This window comes from Hyperoodon ampullatus (assembly GCF_949752795.1).
Source record: "Hyperoodon ampullatus genome assembly, chromosome: 15".
Taxonomy (NCBI): Eukaryota; Metazoa; Chordata; class Mammalia; order Artiodactyla; family Ziphiidae; genus Hyperoodon; species Hyperoodon ampullatus.
This window is the reverse complement of record NC_136928.1, coordinates 46,767,263-46,779,449: the sequence shown is the minus strand read 5'-3', so window position 1 is coordinate 46,779,449 and position 12,187 is coordinate 46,767,263. Positions and strand designations below refer to the sequence as shown.

General features: G+C 34.9%; 1 protein-coding gene across 33 annotated transcripts in view; it reads right to left on the bottom strand.

Moving 5' to 3' along the window:
- Positions 1–12,187, bottom strand: part of NRXN1 (neurexin 1) — a gene marked incomplete at both ends in the record, with an annotated part of 1,144,386 nt that overhangs the window by 1,029,857 nt on the left and 102,342 nt on the right. For 12 of the 33 annotated variants that reach the window (XM_079720520.1, XM_079720531.1, XM_079720555.1 and 9 more), the window contains 2 exons: positions 3,848–3,877; positions 7,662–7,679. The exons of 9 other annotated variants lie outside the window; for them this stretch is intronic. In XM_079720520.1, coding sequence (XP_079576646.1) covers positions 3,848–3,877; positions 7,662–7,679 — 48 coding nt within the window. Of the gene's footprint in view, positions 1–3,067; positions 3,080–3,847; positions 3,878–7,661; positions 7,680–12,187 lie in introns of all 33 variants that reach the window. 12 more of the 33 variants (XM_079720542.1, XM_079720558.1, XM_079720524.1 and 9 more) reach the window with 3 other exon arrangements.

Genomic DNA, 12,187 nt, shown 5'->3' with positions numbered 1-12,187 from the left:
ACAACCAACAGAAGTAAGGTTGGCCCTGAATACTATCTCTCTTCAGCTATCCCAAAGAAAGCAAAGTTTATTCCTACCTGTGACCAATTAAAGGTGACATATCCTTGTTTAGAAAACATGAAAACAAATCCAAATAATCAACTCTAAAATTTGAAACAGAATGACCAAACGAAAATATGAGGCATGATGGTCTACAGAGTGAGAAAGTTTCCATTTCATTCATTATGATTCTGCCAGCACATAGCAATGAGCCTTAACATGTCTCCAGCAGACTTATCTGTTTTTGTCACAAAATATGGTAAGGAATTCTGCAGTTTTCAAACCCTGAACAGTTAATTACGGAGTATGGAAGAACCCACACCAACTCTGTAAGGATACATCATAAAGTGATACCAGTGCTTACCTCTAGAGAGAAGCCTGGGGAGGAGGATGAAGAAGGTTATCAGAATAAATGTTCTTTTTTTTAAAATGTACTTCTTAAATGAAATACATTTGTCTATCATTGGACATTTAAAAATTCAGAAAATACTTAAGAATCCATACAGAATAAATCAAAATGATAGCAATAATGTTCTTGAACCTAGTTTTGCTTCTGGATTCAACAAAGGAAGACTTTAATCCACAGATGATCATTGCAGAGCACCTGAATTCACCCCTCCTAAAGAGAAAAGTGGTGTCAAGAAAAATGCTCCAGGATTATAATTTGATGGGAAGACTTGAGAAGCATGAATTTACAATGCATATCAGTTATTTTAGAGTAGGTAGGTTTAACACATATTTTATGCACAACTAGGACTTAACCTGATACAAGGATCCACACTGTCAAGTTTCTAGACATTTTTGACTCCTCCAACAGGTGGCACAAGGCAAGGGTATCTTCCTAAGGGAGATCCTGATTCGTGTTATCTTTATCTTTTCTGAATGCCTAGCACTGATCACATTTTTTAACCACTCTCCTAGCACTTCCATTTCTGTCGTTTAAACTAACTTACTCACATGTTTTCATTCCCTATTTTATTGACACTCATTGAATATGGATGCCACATCATAGTCAAGATTGTATTTTTTGCTCTAGAATGCAGATTTGTTGAACTAATTTGCAATTAATGAAGACTTATAAGTCATGTTTCTCATTTTTATACATATAATTAACCAGCATGTAAAGGTTATCACTTTGATTTGCAAGATACCCAAGTCCATCTTAAAGTCTTCTTTCCCCATTTAACACCAAGAAGCATCCTGGTCCTATTAACAGAAGAATGTAAAGGAAATACCAAATTCTTGTCCTGTGTAGTTTTGTGCTGATTGAGGAATAAAATTTGATGAAAACTGGTAAATATATGTTTGACACACATGCCAACAGAAAACACTTAAGACTGACATAGTAAAACCGAGTAAAGTTAAGTGACACTAATTAATTACACTGAAATGAATATCAGCTAAGTTTAAACATGAATTATTCCATATGTAGAGTTAAATGGTTATATAATTAGCATATTATTTTATGAGTTACTTTTTTCACAACATAATGGGTATATATGTGTGCATATATTTAGAAAGTTTGTGTATACACATGCATTCATACAAATACAAACATGCACATATAAAAACACATAGACATTTACTTCACTCAGCCAGTAAAGTAAAATATAAACAGTTCCCTCTATGCCAGCCTGAGTCCTACACTAAGGAACATGGTGGAAAATGCCCACTTAAGAAAGGAAAGTAATGGTAATTTGGCCTCAAAAAAAAAAAAAAGTCTAGAAAGTATCCCAAATGGTACACAAAATCTCAAAAAGAATTGATACATACTGTCATTGCATAGTTGCTAAAGGCTTAAATAAGATTAAATTATATTATTGGAAATGGTTGACCAAAACACAAACTGAAATAGCACATGTTCTCTTTTTATTGGCTCAAAGTATCCAAACATTTGTTTCTAAAGCTCTATGTTACACATTTAAAACTTTCATATCATTTCTTACTTATTGCTCTGCTCATGTTCGGTGCTTTTTCAAACAGAAAAGTTTCCCTGCTAGATGACACTAATGTAAAGGTGCAGAACTGTGAGCTTTGGTTTCAATTCACCAGATTAAGATTCAGAGCAAAAGAAAGATTCAGAGAATTCAAGGAAACACATGCCTGTGTTTAAAATAACAACAAATAAAACCCAAACAAACAAAATAAAACAAAACTAGAGACCAAGGGCACACTCACCATATACATAGTTTAAAATGGTTAATTTAAAGGCTATGACACATATTTACCACAGTTGCATATCATCTACTTTCTTTTAATGAAAACACTAAACACAACGTGGATGGTTCTAAATGGCAAACTAAGCATGCTTTTAAATTTGACACCAATACTGTCAAAGAGTACACATGCCTGACTTACCAAGTGATGCAGAAATGTAAACCTGAGTTGATAATGTTCTTAAAACAAAGTTAGTATGCACAAAAGAGAGAGCAGGCTTGTCCTGCTCCCTTGTCTCTTTCAGGACACTGCCTTTGCAGGTTATCATGGAGTCAATGTGTATATATGACATCTAGCAGACCACAAGCTGATGAGCCCACAGCAGCACCATTTCAATGCTGCACATGCTTAGACTTACATCCCTAGGCAGAATGGCTGGGGCAGGTGCGCTCCAGAGTTAAATGTTTGAGGATGATATATTTCTGGTGGCTACACTCATCATTTAACTACCATTAAATGATACTGCAAAAACTGACACTGAAACCTGTCACTAATTTCTAAATATGCTAATTATACTAGCAGCTGACACACACAAAAAAATCACTCTAAAGAGCAAGAAAAAAACAAAGGGAAACATTTTAATGGATTTTTCTTACCTTAACTTCATAAAATATTCATTACCACTCATACCTACCTCCCAGTGCCCATTATTAATGCCAAAAGGTCTAAATAATTTGAAAAATGTATTTTGCAAATGTTATTCACAGTTATTCATATAGATGATATTAAGAAGAAATAAAATAATGTTATTCATATAGATGCACTGTTATTCATATAGATGATATTAAGAAGAAATAAAATAATGTAATACCTTTACTTTTACCTATGGATTTGATGAAATGGTTCCATGAAGAAAGGATTTCCATACAAAAAGAATAAAGAGGAGAGAAACAACAATAAGAATTATGAATATATGTATATGCACTACTCTTTGAAAATTAAATATACAAGAAGGTATAAATAGGATTTGAAAACAAATGGAGATACAATCAGTACATGTTGAGAAATCTGCCTTTTTTAAGGCAATACATGCAAAGAAATTATAAAGCCCATGCTCACTTTAAAAGACTACACAAAAGGAGATACACAATGCTTATAGGTAGAAAAAGTATTGATTTTGTAGAACACTATACTCAGCATTCGAGAAGCCAGAAGCCAAAGATGTCTGCATGTTCCCAAACTGACATGCATGGGTGAAAAATGGACTCTTTTTGGTGCAGTACGTTAAACCAAGTATCTTTTTTCATATGTTAATTTATGATGGTTCTCAGTTTTTCTTTACTATAACTACCCTTAACTGTATATGCTGATAAATGTATGAAAACTTTCAATTACAAGTTCTTATGTCTCATTTATTTGAAGATAGTATAGTGCAAAGAATAAAGGAAAATAAAATCAAAGGAGCAAACCAACATCAAACCAACAAATAAAGGGGAGAAAAACATATGAAAAAATGTGAACAAAAATTATGTATTTAATTTGCAGCCAGATAATTTGCAAGCATTTGCCCATCTTTTGCAGTGATGGTTTGAAAGCAGCTACAGAACAAGAAAACACTGAAAGCAGAGTGGAAAAGGAACAGAGCCCATACCTTGGTCGCCCATCATCAGGTGCGCCAGACCTTGAAGGGAAACAAGAGCACAGTCAGCAATAAACAAGGGAGCATGGGAAGGCAGGGTTGTCACAGTGACAAAAATGTTCAGTGACAGACATCTTGTTTCCTATGAGACATGTCTGTATCACAGAGGCAAATCAAAAAGCATTCTTTCAACTCCTGGTTGGAATGCTTTGGGGCAAAGAGTTATAGAACTGCAATTTAAACACTTGCATATGCTGCACCGTGTATTTCTTCTGTGTATCAGTTGGAACATTCAAGAGCATAAGAGCATGACTTAAAATCCAACCAATCCCTTAAATATTGCACTTGCCCTTCTTGCCCTTTGATGAGACTGTTTTGAACACTGCCCCCACAGGGACTGCCATTCTTTGGTGATGAAATTATATTTTAAAAAACCCAAAGGAATACCTGAAACATGGGCTGGGTCTGATCTTTTTCCCCTCATCAAAAAATGAGAAGTTTCATAATTAAATGAAAAAAAAAAACCACATCCTTAGTCACACTGAAATGATAATGCAGAAATGTCTCCTTGTCTGACACATGTAGCAATCAAATAAGCTTGTTCAAATACAAAAAAGATCATCAGACATGCAGGTGTAAAGTTTGAATTTACTACAGAATAATGTTTTTAAGAAACAATGGATCACCTTTAAATAGGGTTAAGTAATTTTCCATGGAGAACAAAATTATTCAGCATTTTACTTAAGCATTACTTAAATACTAAACTATGAGTTAACATGAGCATATTTAAGATATAATTTCATCAAGGAAGTTTTCTGAAACAATACTGAATTCCCTTTATTTAAATTATTTTTTAACTCTTGCTTGACAACTTCAGATTAAGATCACCCCTTTTCTAAAGAATACTAGCAATCTTCTTTTAAAAAAAATTTCACTGTCCAAGAAGGTACATTTTACTTTTTAGCATTAATTCCTAGTTCTTTATTCTAAATGCAGAAATTAAGTTACTCTTCAATCCCTGTATATTTCAAGAATATGGGATAATGTCAAAGAAATATAGCATACATACAAATTTAACAAAATGTGTATTTCATTTCCCACTGTTAGTTCAAATATATTTGAGACTTTGAACTACATAACATTGTATATTACTGGCATCAGTATTGAAATAATCTGTATCATTTCCTTAAAAATTTAAGGGGTATTTAAACATTCCTGTGGGACAGATACAATTAAAATCATCATATAATCACAATATAAAAATTATTTAACATAGTATTTTAAAGTTTCTGAAATCTAGCCTCTTTTGTATTTTCTAAGTGATTTTAACCCCCCCCCCCAAAATCATACAATCAGTTTAAAAGGTTTATGACCTGTTGGTGACTCATGATATCTTCTATGCTTAAGAACAGTGGCTTATCTGTCCAGGTTATATAATTTTTCATTTAATTTCACTTTAAATATTACTATACATATTTCCTAATAAAAGTTTATAACTTTTTTGTAAACTATTGATAAATCAGGGAAATATCTCTGTATAAGATATAACTTTTAGATTCCTCAATGGTTTTTATTTTTTTTTTTTTTATTTTTTGCTGTACGCGGGCCTCTCACTGTTGTGGCCTCTCCCGTTGTGGAGCACAGGCTCCGGATGCGCAGGCTCAGCGGCCATGGTTCACGGGCCCAGCAGCTCCACGGCATGTGGGATCTTCCCGGACCGGGGCACGAACCTGTGTCCCCTCCATCGGCAGGGGCACTCTCAACCACTGCACCACCAGGGAAGCCCCCTCAATGGTTTTTAATACCACCTTAGTGAGAATGGAAATTTTTTAATCTCAGAAACATTAATATTGTTCATGCTATACTTTCTACCTCTAAGGGAGCTAGACTATATTGCCAAAGTGGAGTTATAAATAGGGATGTTAAAAATTATGACTGAATAAACTTTATTACAATAGTTTATGAGCCTATACTCTGAAAATCTTGTCAAAATTTTTCATGGGATGAGTGTGTGTAAGGACAGAGGCATTCATGCTTATTAAGGTGATTTTAAAGCTCCTTGGAATGCAACTGGATTTAAAGAGAAAAGAGCAGAAACACGGAACATTTTACAGGATGGTTAAGGAAATGCAAAAGAGGTCAAAAAGATACTTAAAAAAAAAACTTTTTGGGGCTTCCCCGGTGGCGCAGTGGTTGAGAGTCTGCCTGCTGATGCAGGGGACACGGGTTCGTGCCCCAGGTCCGGGAGGATCCCACATGCCGCGGAGCGGCTGGGCCCATGAGCCATGGCCGCTGAGGCTGCACGTCTGGAGCCTGTGCTCTGCAACGGGAGAGGCCACAGCAGTGAAAGGCCCGCATACTGCAAAAAAAAAATCACAAAAAAACAAAAAACTTTTGATCTCAAATAACATGCACAATTATAAATGAGACTGATTTTGAAAGATGTCAGTCAGACCTGCAGGGTAATATCTTTTCTAAGTACACATTCACATGCTATTTAAATTATAGTATAGAAAAAAAAAAGCCATATACAGATGCAACACTTGGAAAAATAGTCACTGATGATTTCTTTTAAAGTTTTAATCTATTTTACTTAAATAATGAAACAGAAATGTTTAGCAACTAAGCAATTGAAAGAATCCATGAAAGAATCACAAATAATATGTTGAAACCTGTTACTGATCAACTTTGTATTATCATTAATTGCTCTTTGAGACCTCAAATCTTAGTGACTTCAATGGTTATTTATCTGTAACATTAGATGGGGACTCTTTTTCTAGGGAATCCATCATTGTGTAGAAATGAACATTATAAATGGCTATATTTCAAAACATTGTAACAAAATCAAATATGCTAAACACCTTCTTCTGATATAGATACTAGTAAGTTGTTTATGCAAGAACTGTTAATGCTGTGATTATGAAAGTTGATAGGACATCAACTTCCCTTTCACAATTCTTTGTTCTTCCTAGTTCTTTTTGTATTTTTATCCTTTACATATTTCTTTGGCAGCACATGGACTAAGTTCTTTAAAGGTAAGAATGTTGAAATATGAAACTAACACAACATGGAAAATCAACTATATTTTGATTAAAATCTTAAAAAAAAATTTAAAGAATGTTGAAATGTTTTAGTTTGTTGGATTCTACATGAAAAATGTGTAACATTCTCAAAATTCCTTGATAGAGATAACTTTAGAAAACCTTAAACAAATACCATAATTTTATTTAACAGACACAGAATATTACAAATATACTTACCAGTAATCACGCTGGAGTGCTGTATGCTTTCATTTCCACTGGCCAATGGCTTATTTTTAATCTAAACTTATGCGTCTTAATTATAGTCAGTACTTTATTTTGTGTTCTTTTTATAAATCAAATCATTTGAAACTAGACCAATGGGCTAGAGATGATGTAATGCTCAACATTTCCCAAATAAATCATTTTGACCAAGAAAAAAAAAATGGAGAAAGAATCATGCACTGTGTTCAGAAACTGCAAAGAAATACTTTCTCATTTAAAATAAAAGAAGCAGGATTGTGTCATTTTTCCATGCAGAACAGAACACTGAAATAAGTATTCTAAGGTTCATATGGGATGCTGAAGTCCATCAAAGGCTGGAGTTAAGGTTGAAGGAGTTTTATATACTTGGGGCTGATGGAGTTGAGAGTGTGTGTGTTCTATATGAAAAATGATACACAATCCAGAAATCAGCAAATACTCAGAAAGAAGTTCAACTTACCTTCTACATTCGAGACGTACTCTATTAATACTAAGAAATAAAAGGCAAATGAGAGTTGGAAAATAAAGTACAAAGCACCCACCTTCCACATTGTTGTCTTCTGAAAGCACATGACAAGGAGGGAGAGAAAAGGAAAAACATTCATTAAGCAGCATGCAGACTGGACCTTGCCTTTGCATGTCTTTTTCATGCAAGGCACCAAACACATCATGCAAGCGCTCCATCGCTCCCATTCAAAGGGGAAAACACAATCACGGGAAAGCAGGTTCCCTCCCACTGGCAGCATTTAAAGAATATGAGACAAAATTTCAGTAATACTGCTGTGTACTGAGCAAGGAGTGTTCAAAAGTCTTTCACTGCCCCGTGTAAAGCAAACATAACTCTTACATGTTGCTGGCATGGTTGCCCTAGGCAATTATTTTTACAGCTTTTCTTAAAATAACAATTCTAAAAGATTCTATTTCTAAATTCTGACTTACTTGGACGAAAGAAAGTTCATTGCAAATAGCCATGACATTTCACTTAAAGGTATGCCTGTTCTACCAACTACGTAATTGATTTACTATAATGGCCTTTAAATATTTCTAATACTTCAATTTCTTTCCTTAAAAAAACACAACATAAATTTATGCACCTAAAATCTATCATTTATTTAGTTTGTTTATAGTGTGTTCATATTTTATCACAGATGATGATGGTTTATTATTTTTTAAATGCTAACTTTCAAAAATGTTAAGTAGAAAGAGTAATGAGTACAAGAGCAGTTCATTTGGCAACTGTCCTTTAGGCAAAGTATATCATGATTTATTCACTTTGTGCTTCTGTTTAGGGTGAGAATATGAATATAGTTAAGATAATGATAATATTGGGTGAACTTTCCCTTATATTTCCATATATCTACACAATATTTACATATTTTTATATATTTATTTAAGTATATTTCCATATATGTATATACAAACACACACATATATACAATCAGATTTTGTATGTCTTCCCTACACATAATCAATGTAAGGGTATGGCTTTCCTACACATAATCAATGTAAGGGTATGGAATTTAAAATATTATTAGTATCTATTAGGCAATTCAAGTACTATTTGAGACACTGGGGTTGGCATCAGGTAAGAAATAGAAGGAAAAGCTGTTTTACGGCACTAGGGCGAGAGCAAGGTTTCAATACTTATCAAAATGTTTTCAACAGTAAAGTATATCCATGTTGACATTTCTTGTCTCATTCCTGTATTTCATTTAATTAGCTGTATTTTTTTAGCTGTATTTTTTAAACTGCCCATTTGATGAGAAGTGTTTATAAAAAACAAAACAACAGCAAATTTAGTAACTTGAAAGAAAAACAACTGTGAATGCACCATTTCATAAGGTTCAACAAATAGCTTTTTTAATGGTTAAAGTTACTAATGAATTAAAAATCATCAATTTTGTTTAAAATATATTAGGTGGAAACTGAAATATCAACACAGGTACACTTATTGATATGGCCTTACATAATAGAAAATTGTTAGTGGATAAATGTGGACAACAACATCTATACAAAATACTTGGTTTGCCAGAGTTCATTTTAAAAGAAATAAAAAATGATTGAAATATTTGGTATGTGATATTCACTTCCTGTTTGATTTAGGCTTCCAATCTACCAAATAAGGAATTAGAATTTGTTACTTTTCAATGGCACCTTGGACATGACATGGACACAAATAGTAAAGTTTCATTTTATTGCTTTATATTGGAAATCCTACAAAGATACAGATTTTAATGTTATATACTTTGGTTTTTACAATGACATCCTTTGAAATTCTATTTCCCACCTAAGATGCGCATTTTTCAATAAGTTTATTAAATATGTAGAGTAAAACAACAAAATCAGGGAATTTAGAGGAGAGTCCTTTGGCAAATATGGTCATGAGCAGTACAGTCCCAGAAAGAGGTTTTGGTAAAGTGCTGCATGAAAATCTAACAGGGAAAAGAAAATGAAACAACAAAGTCAACAAAATAAAACAGGATAAGTCTTGACACAAATTTTATAAATGTGCTTAGTAGGATATTAGGAAAGGAAGATGCACGAATAAAATCAAGGTCATTGACTTGGTTCCTTGAAAATGAGCTCTCTTTTCACTGTTAACTAAGGCACAGAGCCACAGGCAATACCACTGATCCTGCCCAGTCATCCAGCATTTCTCTGAGTTATTCATACAGAGAACCAGCTTAACTAAAGGAACTCCTTTTATGCAAATACGAGTCATGCCCAAAGTGTAATCAAATCCTGACTTGACCATGTTCAGAAAAACAGTCTTCTCCGGAGACTTAGATTTTTTTAAAGAAGTATTAAGAGTGAAAGAAAGGGTAATATATTAACTCCTATTTAAAAATAAAAAATAAAAAATAAAGAAAAAGAAGAAGAAAACTGGCTTAGAACAGACTTTCCTTGAGTTTCTATATATTTTCAGATTCAATCATAGGATAAAAAAAACTTCTCTTTTTTTGTTTCATTCTATTCTACCCCTTTGGTAAGCATTTGTTGGCTTTAGTTGATTTAAAATCTGTTAACCTAGAGATGACCTCTATGTTATTTCAGAATTTGGGAGTAGCTATAAATGGCAGAAGCTCTAGCATTTACAATCATTCTCTATGTACTTTTCTTTTTTTCTTTCCTTTCTACTTGTTTTTTGGACTAAACAAAGAATATCAAGATTAAAAAGAATAGTTTTTCTCATCAACCAACTTTTGCTTTCTCTTTGCAATCAAATACTATTTTGGTTTTGAGCAGCAACAGAGAGAGGTGCTGAAATTGGCATGCCCCAGTGTAAAGGTAAAGCAGTATATTTTGCCTTGGTGTAAGGTAGAAAGCAGTCCATCCAGCCTTACCTGCATACATTGTCAAGTTAGGGAAAAGCTCTTGGTTTGCAGAAAACCCTGGCTTCTTTTTTTTTTTTTTTTTTTTTTTTTTTTTTGCGTTACGGGGGCCTCTCAATGTTGTGGCCTCTCCCATTGCGGAGCACAGGCTCCGGACGCGCAGGCTCAGCGGCCATGGCTCACGGGCCCAGCCGCTCCGCGGCATGTGGGATCTTCCCAGACCGGGGCACGAACCCGCGTCCCCTGCATCGGCAGGCGGACTAGCAACCACTGCGCCACCAGGGAAGCCCCAACCCTGGCTTCTTAATTCTGCTGACCTAATCCTGCTGTGTATATGAAGTGAGCCTCTTAGTAATCAACTTTACTATGATCACCATGTCACCTATAAAGATCACACTCTTTTTCTTTTGATTGTGAAAATAATAAATATAAAACCATGAAAAAGATAAATATTATTTTTCTTTCAGATAAGGCATACTTCCCTCACAGAGACAGAAATCAAGCACTAGAATATCAGTCATGTTATGAATGATATTTGTGTGCTGACATTGAGGGAAGCTGCAGACTATTAAATTGTACGTTTTAAAATTACTTCAAAAGAGCATCTTCACAAATGTTTTTCCTTTGGCCCCCAGCTTATAAGAATGCAAGGACGGTAACTTTAATTTATTATGACAGTGTTCTTTGCACATAATCTTAATGACATACTACTAGGAAAAGAGGAATGAATAAGGAAAAAATGTTCTTGTTTCAATGTAAAGAAAATCAGAAATTTAATCATGACAAGTGAATAAATTAAAGTTTGGAATAAAATGTCACAATTAACTCCTTTTTGTATAATCAGTGTTTAAGCTTAGCAATATGAAAGACTTCATCTAAATGCACATGCAGTAGTCAACTTACATGCTACATTTTACATTAAAAAACTGGCCAGAAGAAGTCTCCTGCCCTCACTTGGGCTTTCTTTCTCCATTTCAGCTTTCTTCCTTCTCTGCTAGTTGCCTGTGACCGGCTCCCTTCATTTTGTTTCACTCCCTCACTCCTCCATCAAAACTGCCACCATCGGGGCTTCCCTGGTGGTGCAGTGGTTAAGGGTTCGCCTGCCAATGCAGGGGACACGGGTTCGAGCCCTGGTCCAGGAAGATTCCACATGCCACGGAGCAACTAAGCCCATGCGCCACAACTACTGAGCCTGGGCTCTAGGGCCCACGAGCCACAACTACTGAAGCCTGCACCTAGAGCCCGTGCTCTGCAACAAGAGAAGCCACTCAAAGAGAGGTGCGCGCACTGCAACGAAGAGTAGCCCCTGCTTTCTGCAACTAGAGAAAAGCCCCCGCGCAGCAACAAAGACCCAATACAGCCAAAAATAAATAAATAAATAAATAAATAAATAAAATAAAACAAAAACAAAAAACTGCCACTATCGCAGCGGCTTCCCACCCAGATCTATACCCTCCACCGTGGGCTACACAGCAAAACTGGTGGCGGGTGCTAGCCAGCAGAAGGAGAAATTCAGAATACAATTTTATTTCCTTTTTTAACATACCTTGAGCTTTCTAGTGTCTATTCTCGTCTTTCTAGCCCCTCACATTACTTTTGAAGATTTCACCCCTCATTTGGAGGACCAAATGCCAGTATAGCAGGGTCTGGTTCCCATGGTGGCACAGGATGAAGTTTTGTTTTATTTTTCTTTTGGTGTTAACAGTGAAAGCCTTTAGAAAACCTCAATAATCTGG